Source organism: Sipha flava, unplaced genomic scaffold (assembly GCF_003268045.1).
Source record: "Sipha flava isolate LNK unplaced genomic scaffold, YSA_version1 1_pilon_pilon, whole genome shotgun sequence".
In the NCBI taxonomy this organism is placed as follows: Eukaryota; Metazoa; Arthropoda; class Insecta; order Hemiptera; family Aphididae; genus Sipha; species Sipha flava.
Window position 1 is genome coordinate 5,846,395 of NW_020272783.1, and position 23,331 is coordinate 5,869,725.

At 32.9% G+C, this 23,331-nt stretch overlaps 2 protein-coding genes across 4 annotated transcripts in view; one reads left to right on the forward strand and one right to left on the reverse strand.

Annotated features, from left to right (window-relative positions):
• The first annotated feature begins 60 nt into the window (after positions 1–60).
• On the forward strand, positions 61–2,623 carry LOC112682194. Its single transcript, XM_025552720.1, has 2 exons — positions 61–322; positions 597–2,623. The coding sequence occupies exons 1-2, from the start codon at positions 253–255 to the stop codon at positions 2,621–2,623; spliced, it is 2,097 nt and encodes a 698-aa protein (XP_025408505.1). The 5' UTR covers positions 61–252.
• Positions 2,624–5,716: 3,093 nt separating this feature from the next.
• LOC112682078 (molybdenum cofactor sulfurase 2) overlaps positions 5,717–23,331 on the reverse strand; it is a 33,300-nt gene continuing 15,685 nt past the window's right edge. For all 3 annotated transcript variants that reach the window (XM_025552544.1, XM_025552543.1, XM_025552545.1), the window contains 10 exons: positions 22,718–23,012; positions 20,163–20,414; positions 19,496–19,772; positions 13,937–14,058; positions 13,674–13,856; positions 12,041–12,273; positions 10,922–11,128; positions 10,569–10,678; positions 7,172–7,288; positions 5,717–6,164 (listed from right to left, as the gene is read on the reverse strand). In XM_025552544.1, the coding sequence (XP_025408329.1) occupies positions 5,955–6,164; positions 7,172–7,288; positions 10,569–10,678; positions 10,922–11,128; positions 12,041–12,273; positions 13,674–13,856; positions 13,937–14,058; positions 19,496–19,772; positions 20,163–20,414; positions 22,718–23,012 (2,006 nt within the window). In that variant the 3' untranslated portion in view covers positions 5,717–5,954. The remainder of the gene's footprint in view (positions 6,165–7,171; positions 7,289–10,568; positions 10,679–10,921; positions 11,129–12,040; positions 12,274–13,673; positions 13,857–13,936; positions 14,059–19,495; positions 19,773–20,162; positions 20,415–22,717; positions 23,013–23,331) is intronic.

Here is a 23,331-nt window from a genome sequence, read left to right on the forward strand (position 1 = left end):
AAACTAAAAATAACATAATACCTATATAAAAATAAGTGGTTGTCGTCGTGGTCGCTCGACGAACGGCGATAACGCAAACATTAACTAAATAACTAAAACAGTAAAATCAGTAATCACTACAATAATATATATTTTAATTTGTAATATTATTTTTATCTGTGAGACTATACCGTGAATACCGATGACAATTTACTGTAAAGTGACAATTCATACTTATATAATTGATTAATTTCTAACAATAAAAAGTTTACAATGGGTAAGGCAAAAAATGCAAAATTGCGACATTATCGAAAAGAATGGGAAAAATGTTCATGGGCTCAAGGTAAATAATATATAATATATAACAGGTTCATTATTTTAAAAATCTACACTTATCTTCAGAGTTGGGCATTAGTCGAATAAAAAATTATTCGATTGATTATTTAAATAAAAAATTATTTTTTACTCATTTAATTATTTTAGATTATTTTTATTCATCATTTTGATTTGTTTCTGCCCGACTCTGCTTTTCATAAATTGATTAATTATTCTTTAATAAAATTAACCAAATCATTATGTTTAAAATATGTATATTACGTTAAAAAATATTGGTTTAGGTTGGTTGTGTGAAGCAGATAAAAATGATAATAATGTCAATGAAGCATTTTGTAAAATTTGTAAATCATTTCTGAGAGCCCATCAAACAGATCTAAAAAAACATAGTAATGGCAAAACACATATTGCCAAAATGAAAATGATAGTTTCAGAACCTAGCCAAAGTAAAATAAGTAATATAATCATTATAACAAACGAACAAAAAGAAATCGATCTGAAATTGGCACTTTATGTAGCGACTCATTCTTCTATTAGGAATATGGACCATTTGACAGATATTTTAAAATCAATAGGAAAAGGTTCTCCTCTGTCGAATTTAAAAATGCATCGTACAAAATGTTCTAGTTTAATAAAAAATGTTATCGGTCCTTCTTTACTAGAGAATGTTGTAAATGATTGTAATGGAAATCCATTTTCGTTAATTGTAGATGAGTCTACCGATGTGTCCGTAGTTAAATATTTATGTTTGTGTATTAAATATTTTAGTATTCAAGATCAAAAAATTAAAATTCAATTTTTAGGCCTAATTGAAGTAGAAAAATGTACAGCTGACTTATTATATGAACATATCTGTAAATACATTGATCGCATAGGCCTAAATCTAAAAAATTTAATTGGGATTGGAACTGATGGTGCAAGTAACTTATGTGGTAGAAACCATTCACTGTTTACTTTACTTAGACAGCAAAATCCTAATTTACAAATAGTACGATGCATTTGCCATTCTCTGAATAATGCTATTTCAAAAGCAGCTGATGTGTTTCCTAGTCACATAGATTTCATCTGTAGAGAAGTATTTAATTGGTTCCATATAAGTCCATTAAGGAGGGCAGAATATAAAAACACATTTGACCTATTAAATACTAATACTAATGGTAAAAATAAAAAGTTCCATCAATTTCATCAACTATCCGGTACCAGATGGTTAGCACGTTCCTATGTTGTTAGTACAATTTTAGAGCATTGGTTTGAATTAAAAACACATTTCAAATATGTTGTTAAAAAAGAAAAATGCTATATTGCTCGAACTTTGAACGAAATGTTTCATGATGATATTAATTATTTGTATTTAATAATAATAAAGCCAATATTAGAAGAGTTTAATAGGTTGAATTTAACATTTCAAAAAAATTTTGTCGACATTGGAAAATCGTATGATGATATCTGTGGATTATATATGTTTTTAGCAAAAAAAATAATGAAAACGACTTTAACCTCGTCAGATATTAACAATATTAGACAAAACATATCTAATGAAAGCGCTTATCTTCCAGTAGATAAATGTAACTTTGGTATACAGTACTATCAATTAATAAATACTCTTAAAATTGCATCGGATACTAAACATGTTGTTGATGTTAAAGCACTAGCATTCATAAAAGCTTTATTATTTGAATTAGATAAAAGACTTCCAGATAATTTAAAATTATTTCAAGAACTGCAGTATTTTTCTCCAAAACAATGTCTCAATCAATTACATCCAAAATTTTCCAATTTACCATTTATTCATAAATTTCTTGAACAATCAATGTTTTCTTCTTTAGAAGTACAGTGGGAAAACATCTTGAATATTACTTGGTCTATTCATTTATCTGAAGAGGAGTTAAATGATAGTCATGCATTTTGGGCTAAACTATATTTTTTTAAAGATGCTGGTGGGTCATTCATTTTCAGAGATCTCTCTGAATTTGTACTAAAAGTGTTATGTCTACCTTCAAGCAATGCAGTTGTTGAAAGGATATTTTCAATAATGAATGCAATTAAAACAAGATCTAGAAATAGAATGAACTTTTCTATGTTAGATAGCTTATTAAGAATTAGAAGCAGTTTTACATCAAAGACTAAATGTTGTACTGAATTTTCACCCTCAAAAGCTATGTATGATAAATTTAATTCAAATATTATGTATTCAAAACCTGAAAATGAATCTATTCCAAGTTCTGGAAACAACTATATTTATGATGATGAAGATAATACTATAGATATCTTTAATGAAATTACATTATCTGAATCTGAGAACTTTTATTAACAAGAAATTTCAAAATTGATTATACATTATATATTTTTATTTAAAAAGAAAATGTTATTAAATTACCTATATATTACAATAATATTGTATATTATGTTATTATTATTTTTTAATATTATTTTATATTAATTGTACAAAGTAGTACAACATTTTTGTAAGAGATGTGGTTTATTTTATTTTAATAAATTGTTTAAAGATTGATTAAAATATTAATTTTTTACAACTCCTTATTATCGTATAGATAACTAGTCATTAACAACCACAGATATATAAAAATATTTTTAAAAGTATTTTTATATATCTGTGTTAACAACACAGCCGAATAATGAATACAAAACAGAGAAATATATATTAAGAAATGATAATGATGATAATATGATTAAGTAACAATTTTGGTAATTACAGTTGGCGATATTTGGCTACTATGAAAAAATTATTTGGCTAGATTATTATTGGTATATCTGGCAACCCTGTTCAAATGTAGTTTTCATTCGTGTTCACGCATTCGTAGCGTACAGTCCTGTCACCGTGCGTTTCACTGATAAGTAAATTCGGTTTTTAATAACTATAATTCTAATTAGTGTTCTCCACGGACTAACATATATCTTAGTCCGTGGTGTTCTCAAATGCCGTCGTCCTCGGGCGGCAATAGACCGGTGCGGTCAAACCCCAGCCACATCCAAAATCAAGAGCACAGTTACTAAAAATCCTGCCTCAACTCAACTTAAAAATACTAATAATCCAGTTTCACCTAGTTTTCAACTAATTAACGAAAACCCGCCGATATTAAATGCATCTCACTCTACATTTAAATTCAATGACGTAACCAATAACATTACCATTAGAGATGTGTCGTTCATGAACGAACTAGTTCAATTGAACTATTCACCCAAGTGACCGGTTTCGTACTAGTTCACTTTTGATGAACGACTCGTTCACCGTTTACTTTATAATTTTTATACTATACGCACGCGTCAGGTCATGAACGATTTGTTGATACGGAGTAATAATTATTGAACTAGTTCGTTCATGAACAATTCTTTGATACGGAGTACGTATTCTTACGAACGAATCGTCAAATATATGAACTAGTTCAATTTAGTGAACGATGAACGACTAAACTAGTTCACCTTAATGAACGATAAGTCCCATCTCTAACTACCATGCTCGATTCAAATATTATATATTATACTGGATGATAATCAACCTAATGAACACATCCGTTGTCAGCTTATCTACAGATAAAACGCCGTCGTTTCCATTTACCCGACATTGATATCGATATGTCTACAAACAATTACAATAATTATACTCGCCGAGTGCATCGATCAAAATAAAAACATGGGTAATTGGCATTCTATAAGCGTTGCAAAATTTTTCACCAAAAATTTTATTGATATCTCCAATATCAAACCAGCCGGTTCCAAAAAGATAAAAATTACTTTTAATTCCATCATCAACGGCAATAATTGCTTAAATGCTGATATTCCGCGCTCTAACGATTATCATGTAAATATTCCCAGCAGCCTTATATACTCGTATGGAATTATTAAATTAGATAATAATATTTCCGAAGAAGAATTTTTCAAGGGTCAACGTTCATCTGTTACAATAGATGCATTTAAACACATCTCTATTCAGAAAGATGGTAAAACTATCCAGACTAGCAAAGTAGAACTGAAATTCATAGCACCTAAAATACCATCTATCACAAAATCGACCTCATCGGATTTGACGTTATAGGATCCAATTCTTCTAATCCATTAAAAATATGGTCTTGTTATATCTCTAACAATATAAATATTCCTATCAACCCCTGGAAAATTATTTTCAACCTAGTTACGCGTAACTCTCTACTATGTGGAGACTTCAACGCTTTTCATTCAGCATGGGGATCAAACTCATTTTCACGTCGTGGAAATCTTATATACAATATAATTGATTCCCTCGGCCTTTATATCTTAAATTACGGCAGTTCAACCTACATTAGGTGTCTTAACTCAACTGATTCAGCCTTGGACCTTTCCATCTGCTCTCCTGATCTTATTTGGAATCTATCATGACGTACACTAGGTAAACCTCATGGCAGTGATCACATTCCGATCATAATAAAGTTAAACACACATTTTACCACCAACACATTTCTCTCTACTACCCATTCTGACTCTAGCCAATATAAACCGATATACTATAATTTCAATAAAGCCGACTAGGCAGCCTTTTCCCTCCAAACACAAAATTAATTTTCCGCCCTAGCAGATAATATATTCTCAACAATGTCCTATTCCTTTTTCACTAATATTATAACTAACTCTGTCAATGCAACTATACCCATCAAAATACCAAACACAAAAACATTTCCACCCTCCCCCCATGGTGGAATCCCACCTGCACGGAATTGGTCAACAACAGGTCCCTACTTTTCAGAACATTCAGACGCTCTATTACCGACTTTCTTTCACATCAAAACGTTTGCGTCCTAACAACTCGAACTCTTAAAAACGAAAAGAGAAATAATTGGAAACATTTTTGTTCAAACCTAATACCGTTCAGCACCTCTGGTCTGTAGCTAGGAGATTTAAAAATTGTGTACTCCTCCAACTCGTCCCGACAATGAAGATTGGTTCGAAGATGTCTGTTCCAAAATTGCCCCTTGTTCCATCCGAATCTGAATACCTTCCTCGTTTCGATCACGATATATCTCCTTTCATATCCTAACGAACAATTTCAGTATGTTCCAATTAAATTACCCTATTTCATCACGTAAATCCATCGCATCCGGTCTCGACAATATCTCGCCGGTTAGGTTGAAACACCTCCCTGTTATTGCATTAGACTCTTTCCTTGTCTTATTGAACAACATTTTGTCAACCCAACAAATTTCGCCCTCATAGTGTTCCTACAAAGTCATACCAATTGCTAAACAAAATTCCAAAACCTCTTTTCGTCCTATAGCACTCTGCTCCGCAATGTGTAAGATACTCGAGCATATGCTCAAATCTAAGTTTCACTGGTGTTTAGAAAACAATTCAGTCCTACCGGATAATCTTTTTGCCTACAGGAAAGGAAGAGGTAATGTATTCGTACTACGTATTGACCGATAGTTTACGGTTTATTCTTAAACATCTGTACTTTTTTCGTTTTAACAAACTGATTGAATCGAATAGTAAAAAAAAAAAAAAATACACCGAATAATGCCTGTGTAAAATTCCGAACGGGATACAGGTTCCCGAAACGGGTGAACCGATCGCGAAACAATACCGTTGTGTTGTTCAGTTCGTACGTCCGCGGACGCGTTCGTCCGACCTGCGCACGTTTGTCCGTCCGGTGTTCACTGGTCCTCGACGAGGCCGGTGACCACGCACCGCTGTCCCACTCGTATGTTGCACGGCGCGTCCGTGTCCTCGCGCCCGAGATAGATCCCGTAAACGGTTTTGCCGTTCCACTTGTGCTGCGCCAACACGGACAGCGGCTTGTAATGGCTCTCCGACGTGTCCTGGTCGATGTTCACAATCTTGCACCGTTCGCAAACCGAGTCGGTCTGCAACACGTCATTTACTACGGTTTATTCGACACGAAACTGATCCAGCGCACGTCGACGGCACGGGGCGGCAGACTCCCCTCCCCCCTGCCATACGACCCACGGGGCGCGTTCGATAGGATTCCATCTGGACGAATAGGTGGGGGTGAGCGATCGACGATTTCGGAAACAGGATCGAACGCTCGCGGGCGCGATCATCCACCGTCCGACGTGCGGCGGCCGACGCAAGGCCGGACAACGGCGACCCGTAGCGGTCTCGGTGGAGCGTGTTTCGAGAACCGTCGTCGCCCACCGCCATCGCGCCAACAGCGGGGGACTTAGGGGGGCTTAGCCCCCCCCCCGCAATTTTTTTGATTATTTAAAATTTAATGATAATTTAAGCACGGAATAGCGAGATACATACTAAATAATATGAGTATATGACGCAGGAAATTATTCAAAAGTAAATCGTATAAATATAAAATGTTATTATTATAGTTTATTTTGTAATTCCTACAATCCTACATAGTTAATAATAATATTGTTTTCTAATAAATGTGACGGACGACGGTGGAATATAGCGGTGGTGTTATGTCATATTTTATGTAAAACATACTATATTGAAGTAGGTACATGGTTTTTAATAATATAGTACGGTAATGATATTTTATGATTGTTTTTATTTCAATTAATAATTGTTGTTCCGTGTCTGCGGCAGTTGGGGGCATGGGAGGCGAAGCCCCCCATAGCTCACATTGACTAAATTTATTTATAGGGCTTCAGCCCCCCCCCCCCCCCAATGTTTTAGACCTAGTTGGGCCAATGTCGCCCATCGCGTTCGGTGGAACCCGTGACTCGAAGGTGTCCGCCGCACCGTTGTCCCGTCGAAGCACTGCCCCGGTGTGGCGCCAATGTCTCGGTCTGCCGGTCGAACAACACTCGGCGGCTTTTTGGACTTTTTTTCACGGTGGCGTGTTGTTCGCGACCCGACCGCACAGGACTTTGGCGCCGTGCCCGCGACAGCTTACCTGGAACGCGACGTCCCCGATGACCATCTTTCGCCACGTCAGTTCGGCGCGCGGCGGCAAGTCGTCGCCGGACACCACGATGTTCCCGCGGAACCGGAACAGCACGCTGTCCTCGCTCTGGTAAACACACATTACGACGCGCATTGTTTAAATATTCGCTGCCGACGGAGTTGCTGGCCGGCGAACTCCCAGCGTCCGCCCGACGACGCGTTATTACTAGGGCTCAGATTTTTAAGCGTGTTAAATAACAAAAAAAAAAAAGGCGCAAAATTGTCTAAAAAAAATCAAAAACGAAGCGTATTTATTTTTAAAAAAAGCAAAAAAATTAAAATTATGACCAAAAATTAACAAAAAATAGTTTTAAAGCCCAGAAAAAAAAAAAAAAATAAAAATGAATTAAATTAAAAAAAAATAATGAACTACCGTGTATTTTGTAAGATTTTCAATAGTGAAACTATCTCTATTATCCGACAGAATGTTTTACATCCACCAAAGTTATCGGTACACACTTCATGCAAGAGGTTTCGTTTAAATCTAACCTATGATAATTTATTTCGTTTGATTAAACGTCACCAATATATTATTAATGTCTAGTAACTGTTTCCAGCCTTTGTTTTTCAAAAGAACACGGTTTAGTTTATATGAAATTGCCGTTGCAATATCTCCATTAGCTTCATTTAACTTTTTTTCTCCATCTAAGATAATATTTATACATTTTATCAACGATCTAACTGTCTGCAGATTGATAAACTATACATTTAATCAATTTAACTATTAAGCCGAAAACAATAATCGAATACAACCGATTAGTCCGTATTCCGGGTTTTCAAATTAGTTATTAATTAAATAATTTTTTTTTTTTAACAGAAATACGCGAAACGAACTTATACTTAAAAATTAGAGTTATATTTCATATATAAAAAAATAAGTATTTGTTTAAAATCTGAGCCCTAGTTATTACTTTTCGGACGTTTATGCGCTGTTCCGTGATCTGTTATTTTTATATTTTTTCGATATCGGGTGCACACTAGTTTACCATACGCTGCGCGATACGACGATCTTTTAATTTTGTTTAAACCTAATGTTTGAGACAAATACAATTGCACAGATTGATAATCTATCATTTATCTACCCGTTGATTTAAACCGTTTTTAAAAAATATACTGACGTAAGTATGCGTTTATATTGTTAAAATCACAAAAATATGCATTTAAAATATAAAACCGTAAAGTATGCAAAAACATACAGCATAAAAATAGTGTTATTAGATTCTGTGTTTAGGTCCGAATTGAATTGGATCAATAGAAAAATATATGCAATTTCATAAACATCCGAACCCTAAATATTATCGTTTCGAATTATTATCGTCTGCGGGTCAGCGAATATGCGTTTATGGTATGGACGATATAAATAAATGCAAAACATAAAATACATTTCTTGATTGTTAAAATATTAAATAATATTCAACGATTACTAAAAACATAAATTTATATTAAATAAATTATTCTGTGTTTTTGTTAAATAGTTTCAAAACAGGAAAAGTGGCTCAAATTGTATGGAACCCTGATTTACACCACGCTCAGTCCACCCTAAATTCGACGATGATTCAGATTTGTTATTAACTTAATAATTTTGGTTTTCAAATATTCTTTACGACCGCATAAGAAAAGACGATTTAAATGCACTTTAACACGTCCACAGCCAAGTGTCAACTATAGTTGACATAGAGTTCTCTTTAGATAAATCCATGTCAAGTATAGTTAATATGGTGTCAATTCATTTGTATACATAATTATTTGACTCTGGTTTATTCTAATAAATATTATGATAACATGGTTTTTTTGACCAGTTTTCTGTGTATCGATTGGTGTACTTGGTTTTAAAATCCAACAGCTGGATAGCGATATTAGTAGTGTTTATTGTAGGCATAATATTATTTTATTTTTATTTTTAAAGTAACACTATGATTCTTGCATATGTTTGCAGTTTGATTTTTGACAATTTGTAATTAGATGGAGTAAATTCAAACCCTCCATAGTTCTTGACTATAATAATAATATGTCAGGTATTGACCAAGCAGACCAGAGGATCACATACTACCCGACTCCAAAGAAATTATTACGTTGGTATATTAACGTTTTTTTTTACACTATGAACATATGCTTATGGAATGCTAATTATTTGAACAACAAGTAAAAAACAATTATGCCACATTCAGATTTTAGAAGATATGTTACTTTAGTTGGTGTTATGTGTATTTATTTGGTATATAATTCCATATATTGTATTTAATCCATAGATTGTTTATATTTACAAAGATAATAAATAATTCCATAGATTGTATATAATTCCATAGAATGTATATAATCCATAGATTGTATGTAATTTCAAAGACAATACATATTTCCATAGATTGTATATAACACCATAGATATAATATAATTCCATAGAATGTATAAAATTCCATAGATATTATATAATCCATAGATTGTATTATATTATATCTATGATGTTATATACAATCTATGGATTATATAATATCTATGGAATTATATTATATCTATGGTATTATATTATATTCTATGGATTATATTATATCTATGGAATTATATTATATCTATGATGTTATATACAATCTATGGAATTATATTATATCTATGGTGTTATATACAATCTATGGAATTATGTATTGTCTTTGAAATTACATACAATCTATGGATTATATACATTCTATGGAATTATATACAATCTATAGAATAGATAGAATATAATCCATAGATTGTATTATATTATATTCTGTGGATTATATAAAATCTATGGAATTATATACAAACTATAGAATTATAAAATATCTATGGAATTTTATGAATTTTATGCTGTGATTTTTGTATACGACTTTTCAAATTATGGGGTGACCGTGAACGTGTTAATGTAATTAACATGTTTCAAGAATACTTTATATTTAAACACTATAATTCTAACAGAAATGTTTTGTTTGCGATTGCAGATAATTATTTTGAAGATGGAACCATATCAATCAAGAAAAGAATTTGAAAATAGAAGTTGATCCACATGTAGTAATTCCATAATACTTAGTTTTTGGAATAATTTAAAGACGTCATAATGGTTTACGTGTAAAGCATAAACCTTATAAATTAATATTGCATTTCAAATAATAACTAATATAGACTAAAAGGCATAAATGTATCTTAGAGATAATTGTTATGTCAATAATTAAAATTAGAGTGCAGTAGTACCCTACATAGCGGTTACTATATACATACTAACACATTTTATCGACTAGCGACTATCTTGACGAGTTAATAAAAAATTAATTTTTGCATTTATGATATCACTAGTATTTCATAAAAAAAACTACTTAGTAGATATTACTGACCATTTCTGTTAAATTGTTTTCTATTTCTTGATGTAACCATTTGAGCGTCGAGTCCGTGGTCAACAGATATTGACATTGGTTTGATCCCAATACCTTTGCATCTAATTTTCCTAAAATTTATAACCTTTGAATTAGTTGTGTTGAATAAGTGAATACTATGTTTCAACGAATTATATAATATTATGATATCTTTAATCTGTACTATATTAACGTTCGTGTTATGCTTTTTTTAAACATATTAATAAATAAAAAAAATTTAAAAAAATTAAATCAAAAATGTTTTTCGTCCTTTATTTCCTGATTGTCAATTGCGAGAAAATCATGTTCAGTCGGTAGATCACAGTATTACTTACCGTATTTATTGACTTTCGGCGGGTTCCGGCCAGTGCATCTAACCAGTCTCAGACCTGGTCGGTCCAAATTCAAACTGAGCCACGTGGCGACTTCATCACCGCAGTCGATACCTTCTACGGAGCCTCCCCAGCAAATTTTTCCTTTTTTCTTGTCACCACTACAAACCGTGTCTAACGGCACTGTCATTAGCACTTCTTCTTGATTTTCTATAGAATAAAAAGTTGGTGCAAAAACAAATAGTTATAAATACTTAAAACACAAAGAATAATGAAAAAGGCTTAAAATGTAAATAAAAAATAAAATAAAAACGGTTTTATTTTGTTTTCTCTCATTTCGACAGCGGAACATTACTAGAAGTATCATAAAATAAACATCCAAGACAAAATCGTTGATTTCTACAAAGATGCAATTTGACAAAATACGAACCAAATTTGTTTGAGACGTGAAATATCAACTTTAAAGAAAATCGTTTAGAGTATAAAATAAGATTTTCTCGAAATTCCTTTAAATACGTTTGGAACAAATTTTAAAAGAATGACATTTTGAATGTAACAAAGAAATCGAATCAATGCATTAACAGAAAGAGGTGATCTTGTACTATGACGTCGAAAATATATACAATACACATCGCGATACCAAAGTGAAGGTCGAACAATTGTTATAATTAATATTTTATTATTTATTTGGATAGACCATCAACAGATTTACGTATTATAATAGGTATATTAGTATACTACGCTGTAAAATGTTGCTTAAACGTCGACGTTAAAATGTCTACTGTTAATTGTTTTGCGTACCTACACACATCTAACATGGTCATATTTACACGGTATGACGAAGAATGCGCGACGGAAGACTTAAATTAAGTTTTTATCTCTATGAAACGGGCAATGATCATTAAACATTATTTTCCAAAATCTAGTTTCACATTACAATGTTTCCTGAATTATTATGTTCGAAATCTCTGTTTCGATCGAAACCGCACGCCGCAGCACATCATCCTTCCGACCACGGCACCATGATAATTATTACAGTGTCACTAAAACTGCGACGGGGTCGTATTTTTAACCGCGGTAAAATATACAAGATGACGGACCATTGATGTGGTATGAGCTTACCGGCGTACAGAAGACTCATCGTTCCTTTTTGCAGGTCCACATAAGGACGGATTAGGCACAGTTTAGGTTCTTCCAACTGTGTCATGCACACTCCCGTATCGCTGACAACTACCCAGTTTCGGTCGTACAGAAATCCGTACGATTCCAATTGCCACTCGTTCGTCTCGAAAGCCCCGCACGATTTGATTGGATAGACAAAGATCCTCTTTACGCGCAAGTCCATTTTATTATACCTGTCGGGCGGAAAACGACAACAATAATTTCAATCGTATCCAAAATACAGTGATATAATTATGATAACCGAATATGAAAATCTAAACAAAAGCATATTTTAAAATTTTTTTCTTGCACGATAAAAAATTAATAAATATACCTCCTTAAGAGAATTGACTAAAATGTTATTCCATCCACTATTATTCCACCCATTTTATCTATAGGTATTCTTCAGCTAAATTAATTGTTTTTTTTATCTGATTACTTTTATTTATATTTATACAATCAACTATAAAACTAAATATTAGAATGATGAAAATACATTGAAAATATTAGAAATATTTTAATGTACGATTCTCAAAAAGTAAAACTGTATTAATATATGTATTACACATTTAACTACAATAAAATTTTAAATTTTATAGTATAAAACGTAACATTTAAATTAAAGAAAAGAACGAATTTTCTTAGTCAGGTGAGGCATAAAAATGGGTAAACGATATTGCTGTGTTAGTCTTATAAATTTAAAACTCATGTGCAGTTGCAATGGAAAAATAATTTTAGGTGAAAGAAATTGAATAGATCAGTTTGTATTTTTGAAGATGGTCGAAATAAATTTTTTTATAAGATAGGTTGAACTTCTTTTAGCGTTTTAACTTTTAAAAAAGGGAAGCCATCTAAAATTTGGAAAAATTTTGCCTATAAATAGGGCAAAATGTATTAAAATATTCCAAAATAATGAAATAGATGACTTAAGCTAAGGAACTAGTATCATTGAATGAAATATTCGATCTCATCATATTTTCATTTTGTGACGCTTATAAATAATAGTTGTGACTTTTAAGTAAATATTTTTGAGCTACTCGTATAAATACAATTTTTTTTAAAAAAATCATTCTTATGTTGAAGTATAAGTATCCTTTATGTAAAATGATTGAAAATGTTATGACTTTTTAACTAAAAAAATGTAGCGAATTTGTATCGTTTTATCAAAATGATTGGAACAATGCATCAATAAAGAATATTGTATTATGAAAAAGAGCACGTCTAGTCACCAAAAATATGAATAATACGCATTGTAATAATGTTTTATATTCGCAAGGAACGTGATATCGGAATGCGGTAAATCGAACAGAGCGCGAAGTTTCTAGAGGCCAATTTAAGATTTTATCGCGAGGAAAAACCTCGAAAAATGTTCCCTGACAGTAGTATATAATGTCTTTAAATTTATACAAGTATATATTAATTCTTTATATTTTAAAAAAAATAACTGAGTAACTGAAATTTTTATTTTTCAATGGTTAGGACAGATGCATCATTTCTCTCGTTCTGTTTTTCTCTCATAATCTTTCTATATATATATTTATATATTTTTTCTCTTTCTCTAAAACTATCCCGGAATTAATTTAAATTAATTTACGCGTCCATAGAGATAAGTTGACGGTTGACGGGTGTGACCGGACAATTCTGCCAAAAATGTTCGATAAGCGTATCGTAAAGTTTATCAACGTCCAATGTGGTCGACTGGTAGCCAAACGAAGCCCGAACTGACCCTGTTGGACGGCCGTCAATGAGATCGATGTGATCGCCACAAATATGACCTCTGCAAAGTGAACCGTAACAATTAGTTGTGTTGGCAGACGAGATCACTGCACTCAGGACTACAATGTGCATCATACTCACACCACTTGTTGGTTTCGCTTCAGATCCTGGTTCGTATGTTCCAAGTGTGTCTGGCAAGCGCCCGGGTTGCAGAAACAGCCTACGCGGATTACAATATTGCGAGCGCTAACGACGTTTTTCACCTATAAAAACGGAAACGTTTCGGTCAGGTTCTATTGCAGTTGCGTACAGTGGTGCCGAAATTGCTGGGTAAAAACAAAATATCTAGTCCGGATGCACCCACCTCTTGGTAAAAATTTCTGAGTAAAATGTTTGAAAACAAGGTTAACGAAGAGTACCATCCCTGCAGTTCATAAAGGGTATCCGCTTTATATTAACGTGGATTTCAGTGTCCTTGGCTTATGCTAATAGGTATATTGATTATTGATATGAAAATCGTATTATACAATTACATATTACGGAATACGTAAGTCACATATCATGTCTAGTACAAGAAGCAAATAATCACTACCGACGAAGTTACACGATAGTATTTTTTCATGCTTTCCCTAGTGTGCACTCCGACATGTTACGTTTTTACTACCATCATAATAATTATTTACGTAATTATTTTCTAAATCCCTTGATTGTAATATCTACCGGCTCGAATATATTATTACTTGTATACGATTTCGCGTAACACGGGTAAACGTATTTTATTTGATTATCAATACATCGTATTATAACTAACTGATTGATAAAGCGTATCGAATTTATCTATAAGTACCTACTCTCACTAGACACAGGCCCGTTGAATCAACGATGTTCAAGGAGTATGTTACTACAAAACGTCACACACTTAGACTATCTTCGTTTATTTTTCAATACATATATAGTTATTCATTATCATGTATCTTACTGGTGCGGTGTTATGAAAGCAATTATTTTTTTTATCATTAAACCCTGATACAATTTAATGAAGGTTATTTGAGTTATTTGAAAATAAGATAATTTGTTTTGCAGAAAAACATTTTTTATTTGATTGAGGTGTTGGTTTACTTTCCAGATAAATTATGTACTTGAGTATTTATTATAGTTTTTTTATAGATCATGATTATTTTACATTAAATTTCTTATCTAAATTCATTAATCAGTTTATTATTTAATTTTCTTTCTTCAGTTTTAAACGCATTTATCGCTAAAAGCATTATATTTCCTTAATATTTTCGTCTATTACTGTCATATAATGTTATTCATTGCCATTACTTCAGATTATTACATACATTGCATTTGTGCTTTTATACTAATTTATTATTATTTCTTTAATTGTTCATACTGTATTTCATTATCAATGTAATCAAGTCCTAATATTACCATATTATGGACCTATTTCCACTGTTATAATACTTTTATAGTTTTGTTAAAACATTATATATAATAATATTAGAGTGTAATTTGATTGTTGTGTTGTTTGTTATATTATAAGTGTCAATAATTTTAAATTCGATAAATTAATAACAATCATTTTTATAAAATTAAAACATCTGTGATTTTAAAAATGGTATTGTTTGAAATTAAATGTAAAGTATGATTAATTTTAACCAGCTTTAAAAAAAAAAAAATTAAATATAAATATATACATAATATCCGTAGAGATAATGCACGTATAACGAATATTATTACGTTCGATAGTAATCATAACTTTTCCTAATTATAATATAATGAACATCAACCTACAACATTTACCAACCGGAGTGCAGTAAACCGTTATTTTAAGTTCAAAAGTTTTTACATTTTTTCGTAAACACAATAATAACAATACACGTAACTGTTATAATATTAAATCGATAACTACGTACTTACCTTTTTGTACGATGGACGTTTACAGTGAGTTTTACCTAGTGCACTAATTAGCAGTTCAAACGGCGCGTGTGTTTGGTCAAAAACGTTGACTGATATTAAATACTACTTATCTATCAACTGAAAGTGGAGGGCGGAAATGTGATTAACGACGGTTTTAATACTATACAGAGTATAGTAGACCAGTGGTTCTCAACCTTTTTTTTTGTTCACGACACACCATTATATATTATTACAAGTTTTCGCGGCATACTCATCCACTTGACAACAACAAAAACTTTGGCTACGCGCTAAGATATCCAGTTGGGTTAGAACCGTACAGTTTACCTACATATGTATCGTCTTATCTGCACAATTAATTGACATTTAACTGTCATAGTTTCATCAATCGGTATTTTCAAATATCAGACATTTTTCACGGCACACCGGTAGAGAATCACTGGTATAGACATTATAAAATAATATCAAATACAGCAGCGGTTCCAAACTTTTACTATCATGGAACCCTTAAAAAAATAGTTTGTGTTTCACGGAACCCTAATTTCTAATTCCAATTCAACTCTAATTTTTCTAAAAAAAAAATCTAATAATCTAAAAAATGTTTTTAATGATACCGTTAATATTGTTAATGATCACTCTTTATTAAAATTAGTTTAAAACACAATTTTTTTTTAAATAATACAAAATAATATTTTTTCCAAGTATAATATAAAATAAGTTTCTCGATAATCACATATATCCGGCGGAACCTTGAGGTTCCGTGGAACACACTTTGGGAAACGCTGATGTACAGAGATAGTTTGTAACCGATCAAATGATCCGCGGTCGTACAAGTTTAAAATTTAAACGACTTTATACGTTTATCATTTTTGGAAAATCGATAACATTATTAAAACATAATTCTCAATAGGCCTCGAGCAACGTGCAGTAAACATTTTTCACGCGTATAAACCAAATTTTCCGAAAGAGTACAAACGTTTATTGATTTGAAATACGACGTAGATAACTTAAGCTAATATTGTAATCGGTCTATAAAAAGTCAACCGGCAGTTTAATCGGACTGTAGAGCAATGTAATTAATTATGTTTGTTTGTATTGCAAACGGCATCGTCTTATTTTTATCATTCGATTGTTACAGAACCGTCGTGTAACTGTAGGCATGTCCGATCGTTTTCACACGTCACGTTGCACAAGTCATCGGAAATATAACGCCCTTTCCCCTTTCTTCGGAAAAAGGATCGTTTTTGAGTTATAACCGTAACACTACGCTAAATGACTAACGGATTTGCATGTTGCGTACTCTATGCGCAGAGACGAAACTAGGAATTTTTACGCCTGGGGAAAATGTTATAATTACGCCTTATCATAGACCAAGAATCAAACACCCTTCCCTACAATTCTTTCTAAGCATACAATCATATTATTTGAGTTATAAACATATTATCAGTAATGAAGTTTAAAATTTCAAACTAATAGTCACTAATAGATTATATCCTATAAAACTTACACCCTCTACAATGTTACGTCCAAGGATGAATCCCAGTTTTCCTCCCAATAGTTTCGCCACTGTGTTTGTGTAGAACTAATCGTTAGTATGTATTATTATAGTATTAGTCGAAGTACGCGAATAGAGTGCCGAATAATAGGACAGTATAAAATGGTGACAAGGGAAGAGATGATGTGGGAAATCATTTTATCCATTTTGCGTATTAGAACAATGTTGTGACAGTGCATACCAGCGCATTCGTGACATCTGTCTGCAATACGAACGCCGTATGGAAACATCTGTCAGCTGGAAAATATCCCTAGGTCCCTTGCATCTTGGACAGAATTTGCCGTACATGTCAATATAAGCTCAGTGCATATTATGGGTAATACGTCCAAGGCCACCTCCCGCAGCACTAACACTTGTACTTGGAGGTTTTTGAGTGTTCGTTTTGGTGGGCCATCGATCGCAGGATAGAACGATCCGTAGGGTTCTTGTTGCATAAGTTCGACATGTATTTTATTTCGAACAATCATAATATTTAAGAGCTTTGTCGTGTTTCATCATCAGTTGTGCGTAAAAGTGTACTACTTCCGAACGCATTGGTACGATTTTATAGGTACAATTTTTTATCCATTTATTTATCTACTGTATCGAGCGTTTCTTCTTAACGATTTCATCGGCCTCGGAAATCGTGCTTTTTATAATCGTAGCAGCATCCAATATTGGTCGCCGAAAATCGGTAAAATGGTATTTCAATATTTTTGTTTTTTTTTTTTAGAAATAACGTATTCAGTGCCGGATTAAACATTTGTGAGTCCCTAGGCAAATACAAATTTGGCCTACAAAATAATTTTTTACATATATATTTATCATTACTATCCATAATAATAATAATAATCAATAATAAATAATCCATCATAATTAAAATAAACAGCTTTAATAACAACTAAATATTATTAATAAATAAAATTTATTTTCAAGAAGAATTAATCTGTATATCTATTATATAATCTATTATATAATTTCTATTTTTTCAAAATAATTTTATTATTATCATTGCGTATAATACCTACAACTTAATATATATTTTATATTTCATAATGACTTTTGTCCCGTAAATAAAACAAAAAAATAATTTTCCGTTTTCACAGGGCCTCTTAAACGAGTGAGGCTCTAAGGCGGGCGCCTAATCCGCCTAATGGGTAATCCGGCACTGAACGTATTGACTTTTCAAATCATTAACGCATACAAAAGTTAGCGTTTTAAATTTATTATTGGGTTTTAAGTCGCTTTTCATCGCTACTACAATCCTAATATTAACGCACGGGTGGTATTAATTCTCATTAAGAAGTGTTCAAAACGTTGACGCGACCACGCGGGCAAAAGTTTTCCTGTTTTGTTTTCGTCACGGAACGCGTGTCACCCCCCTCACACGGTCGAACAAGTTGCGCTTTGTCCGTGTGCCGCTCCGTGCGATTAGTCTGCAGGTAGCGAAATTAGGCGTTGTTTTTTTTTTTTCCGAACAGGATAAATCCCGATAAAATATAAAAAAATTTATTTTCGAGACGCAGTATTTTATTATACTACAATTTAAAGCTTACCAAACGTGATTGCCTATCGATGTAGGCAAACGCGATCAACATTTCATCTGAAACAGTGTCGTGGACGCCATAAACGTTTTCAGTTTATACGGGGGCGCGCAGTTAATGCGGCCGGCTCGTCCAGTGCGCGACACACGTTCGCGACCGAAGCCTAACCGCACGCGTCAGTGGAACCATGGCCGTTCAGAAGGGTGAGGGGGGGGCAACGGGACTATTTTGCCCCAGGTCATATTGCTGGAATATTTTTTAGGGAGCCCTCATAAAGTCTTGATGTATAATAATTAATAATAAAGCCTCGATTACATTGAGCAATTTTACACACTGTATGTCGGCGATTAAAGTCGCGGGCGTATGAGCGTGTAGCGACTTGTCCGATTACATTGACCAATTAAATTTTAAATAATATGAATAGTATTGAATTATATTATGTAAGTATGTAATGCAGTACATGAATTTAAATGAGCTTGTTTGGTCAAGGTTTGGAAAAATATGTTTTCAAGAGTTTTGTTAATCTCAGTGATTATTTTGTTTATCATATCTAATTATTATGGTTGAAGGGCCCTAAATTAATTTGCCTTTGGCCCCTAAAAACCTTGAGATGGCCCTGAGTGGAACGCATCCGCCGGGTCCGGGTCGCGCAGTGCCGCACCAACGTTCAATGTCTACTGCGTTACAAACGTATGCACTCACCTCGTTGTAGCCGACGTGGTCCCCGTTGGCCCTGAGCACGTTGAAGTTGACGATGCCGCCTTGCTCATCTTCGCACCGGTACGCCGTGTCCGCGTACACCCGGAACACAGGCGTCCCGTTGCCGTGCCGCGCGCCGCACATCCGGCGGTACAGGTCCGTGGCCAGCCGGTACGTCCGCCCGGCCACCGACCGCATGGGGCCGGCCAGCCGGTGCAACGAGTCCAGTCCGTGGCCGACCGCGATCACGGACAGGAAATCGATCGTACCATCCTCCAATCTGCGCCGAGCATTAACGTTGTAGAAAGAAAAAAAAAAACGTATCGAACCCAATAATGGCGCATTCACGATTTTCCCTACGGGCATGGGACGTAATATCTGATCGTCTGTTGCTCCTCCATTGACAGCATGTGATTTCGTTTGATAGATCAATAACGAAACGATAAGGTGTTTATCACGCTTTAAAAAGCCTTAAAGAAAATTAATATTGCACTGTGAACGCTGAAAGATACTTGTAGAAAGAAAGAAAATAAAACTTCGGGAAGAGGTCTTCCCCCACATAGTGAATACGCCACTGAGGCACCGAGTAGGTCCGCTGTGATCTGTTCGCGTTGTAAGACTTATTATACCGCACGCATGTTTCGCGAACAATCGTCGTTCGCGCGCTCACCTTTCATGTAATTTTTTTCTGAAGACGTGATGACGATCCCGAGCTAGGGCCACTTCGACCGTTCCGCCGCCGAAGTATTTCTTACGGCGCAGCACGGCTGCACCGATACCGTTGCGCACCAAAAGCGCTCCTAAGCCAGTCGGATATCCGAACATCTTGTAAAACGATAGAACCACGAAGTCGGGCGAATATTTTCCCAAATCCAGATGGTTCGTGCACACGTACGTGGAGGCGTCCAGAACAACGTACCACCTATGAACAATATACATAAATATATATTTATATATAGATAGATATAGAAAGAGTGAGAAAGAATAAAAACAACACATTTTTTCGGATTAGGTGTATAATGTATAATAGTATAAAATATGCTGTTGATTCTTGTTACGTAGCACGTAGTCGATATCTCGAATATTTCGGTACCTCAAATGTTATCATTACGTTATATCCTCGAAATTGCAGCATGATATTTTTTAGAATTATTTTATAAAACTTGATAGCACTTACCTATTGAACCATCAAACTTGTGCTGTTACCTGTAACGGACAACGGTTTAACATTACCAGAATCTTTTATAATACACATGACGTAGATGTGTATGATACAACGGTAAATAGTAAGGTCGTAAATATTTGAAACCGAAAATACTTTAGTGAACTGATTTTAAAATTAGATTTTGGTTCGATTTTAATTTACGTTACAAGTAAAGTTGTGATAATAAAGCGGATTGATTAAAATATTGTCACGGTTTATTTGGTTTTTTTTTTTTTAATTATTTTGTTATTTTGGTGTAGTTCTGTGAAGCGCAAACATTTTAAAGACTGAAAAGGCAATTTATAGAGTAACCAAAACATTCCATGTTTTGTAAGTTGTTTTTTCATATTTTTTATTCTCCATACTTTTTTTTTTTTTTATAAGTCTATCATATTATTATTAATTATGATAACTTATGACCTATTTTGGGTTATTTATCGAAGGATATAAATTTCAGTTAATTTTTTTTATACTAAAATATAAATATAATAAATTAGATTCTATAGCTTTTAACATTAATATAACATTTGTATCCTGCATGTAGGGAGGATATAATTGTTTAAACTAAATTTTAAACTTAAAACACCTGTCACTATATAATTCTAGTAACAGTTTTAAAATTTTGACCTGAGAGTTAAATTTAAAAAATATGTATAATATAATATTCAATAAATATATTATAAGCAGGCTTAGGGACTTCTAGAATTTGCATACTTTTTTTAATTATTGTTAAATGTAGCAGAGCGCGAAATAAATTCGTTTCTCGATGCCATGATATCAGATCCAAAATTTGAATGTGCATATTTTTGCATATTTGATAGATTTTGCAAGAGAGTACATATTTTAAAATTGTTATGCTTATTTTGCATATTTTGACAAATTTTTCAAATTTTAAATTAAAAATTATATATACATATTTCAAACGATCGAAAAAAAAATGTACTAAAAGGACTTAATACTTTCAGTAATATGCTATATGCAAATTACCTCTCATATCTGGTTATAATTTTTGTGTAAGTATAAATAATACTATAAACCCGTATCGATCGTATAATCCGCTGGATATCGACCGAATGTTGATAAAGATAATAGTCGATATAGAATAATAGATTTAGTTCAGTCGATTATTATCCGTCGTGGTTTTTGTTAACCACGCAACGTCGAATCATACGTAAAACGTCGTACGGGTATATTTTGTAAAATTGTGTTCGCCGAAAATACAACAGTCTACGAATAGCTTACTACAAAGTTTTGATTTGGAGTTTAAATATAAATTTACATCCGATGGACACGTTTTATTTTGTGTACTATGTGATCATTTTTTTTTTTTTAATGCATATAAATGCATATTTTAATAATTTTAGAAGCATATTTGTATGCGTATTTGAGTATTTTTTACAGCTATAAGTCCCTAAGTCTAATTATAAGTTTTATTAATTTATATATTATATGTATATTATATTTTATTTGAAAGATAAAAATCTAATTAAATTAATCATATTTTAATTTAAACGATATGCACGTATTTATTGTATATTATTAAAATCAACATTAGATTCATTAGATTTCTATTTTATAATTGCGGTTTTTTTTATTTTTGCTATTTTAGGCTTTCTAATAAAATGTTTAGAACAACTTATTCTTTCGTTATGTTTATCTGTCAGTTCGTTGTTACCATAGGTCTATAATTAGTATTATTATTATATGATATTTAAAATGTTAAATTATATTCATAATACCCATTATTAAAAAAATATGAAAATATAATTACTTATTACTTGCGAATTGAGATAATATTAAATTTGTTTAAAAGGTTTTTTTTTAAATCTTTTTAAATTGTAAATCGAATTATGGTTTATTGCTTAAAAAATGTTTAGAACCCAAGGATTCGGTACGCTTGCAAAACGTGCTTTCCTTAATGGGATTTTTAACCATAAAACCGTTACACATGGTATATAAAATTAGACAATAAACTTGAGCCGAACGGAATTCTGATAAATCATAAATATTATTATAATTACTTGGTACGATTATCAGTGTACTGGTTCAGTGCACCATTCTGACACGTTTCGATCCATTCTAAGGGATATTTCGTACCCGCAAAGTTGGACTGAGCAGGGTAGGCAAACAATGAATTTCCTGAATCCGCAGGATAATCGTTATGCCGAGAGGATGATAGACCTTTGTCCAACGCTTTGTACGCCTTGTCCCGCGCCAGACACAATATATTAGTCCTTGGAGCTAGTTCTCGCATACCCAACACCGACGTGTGATTGTCTGCCGTGTACGCAAACGTACTGTCCCAGGATCGAGAGTCTGCAATGAAAATAAAGCCTTATACGTCCTGATATGTTTTTAATTATATGAAGCCGAAACAGTCGAGATCTTTCGCGTTTATGGCGTTGGGCCATACACCGTATGCGATACGGTAACCTAACCGACAGCGACTCGAGTTCAAACCACGATATCAGACACTTTTTTTTTTGCATTTTTTTCCCACTTTTCACTCAACTTATCTTAGTTTTGTACTTATATTACTTATTATTACCTTCGTTATATATTATATTTTAGCTTTTATAAAAACGTTTTTATAAAAATAAATAAAAAAAATATATATATATTAAAAATATTATAT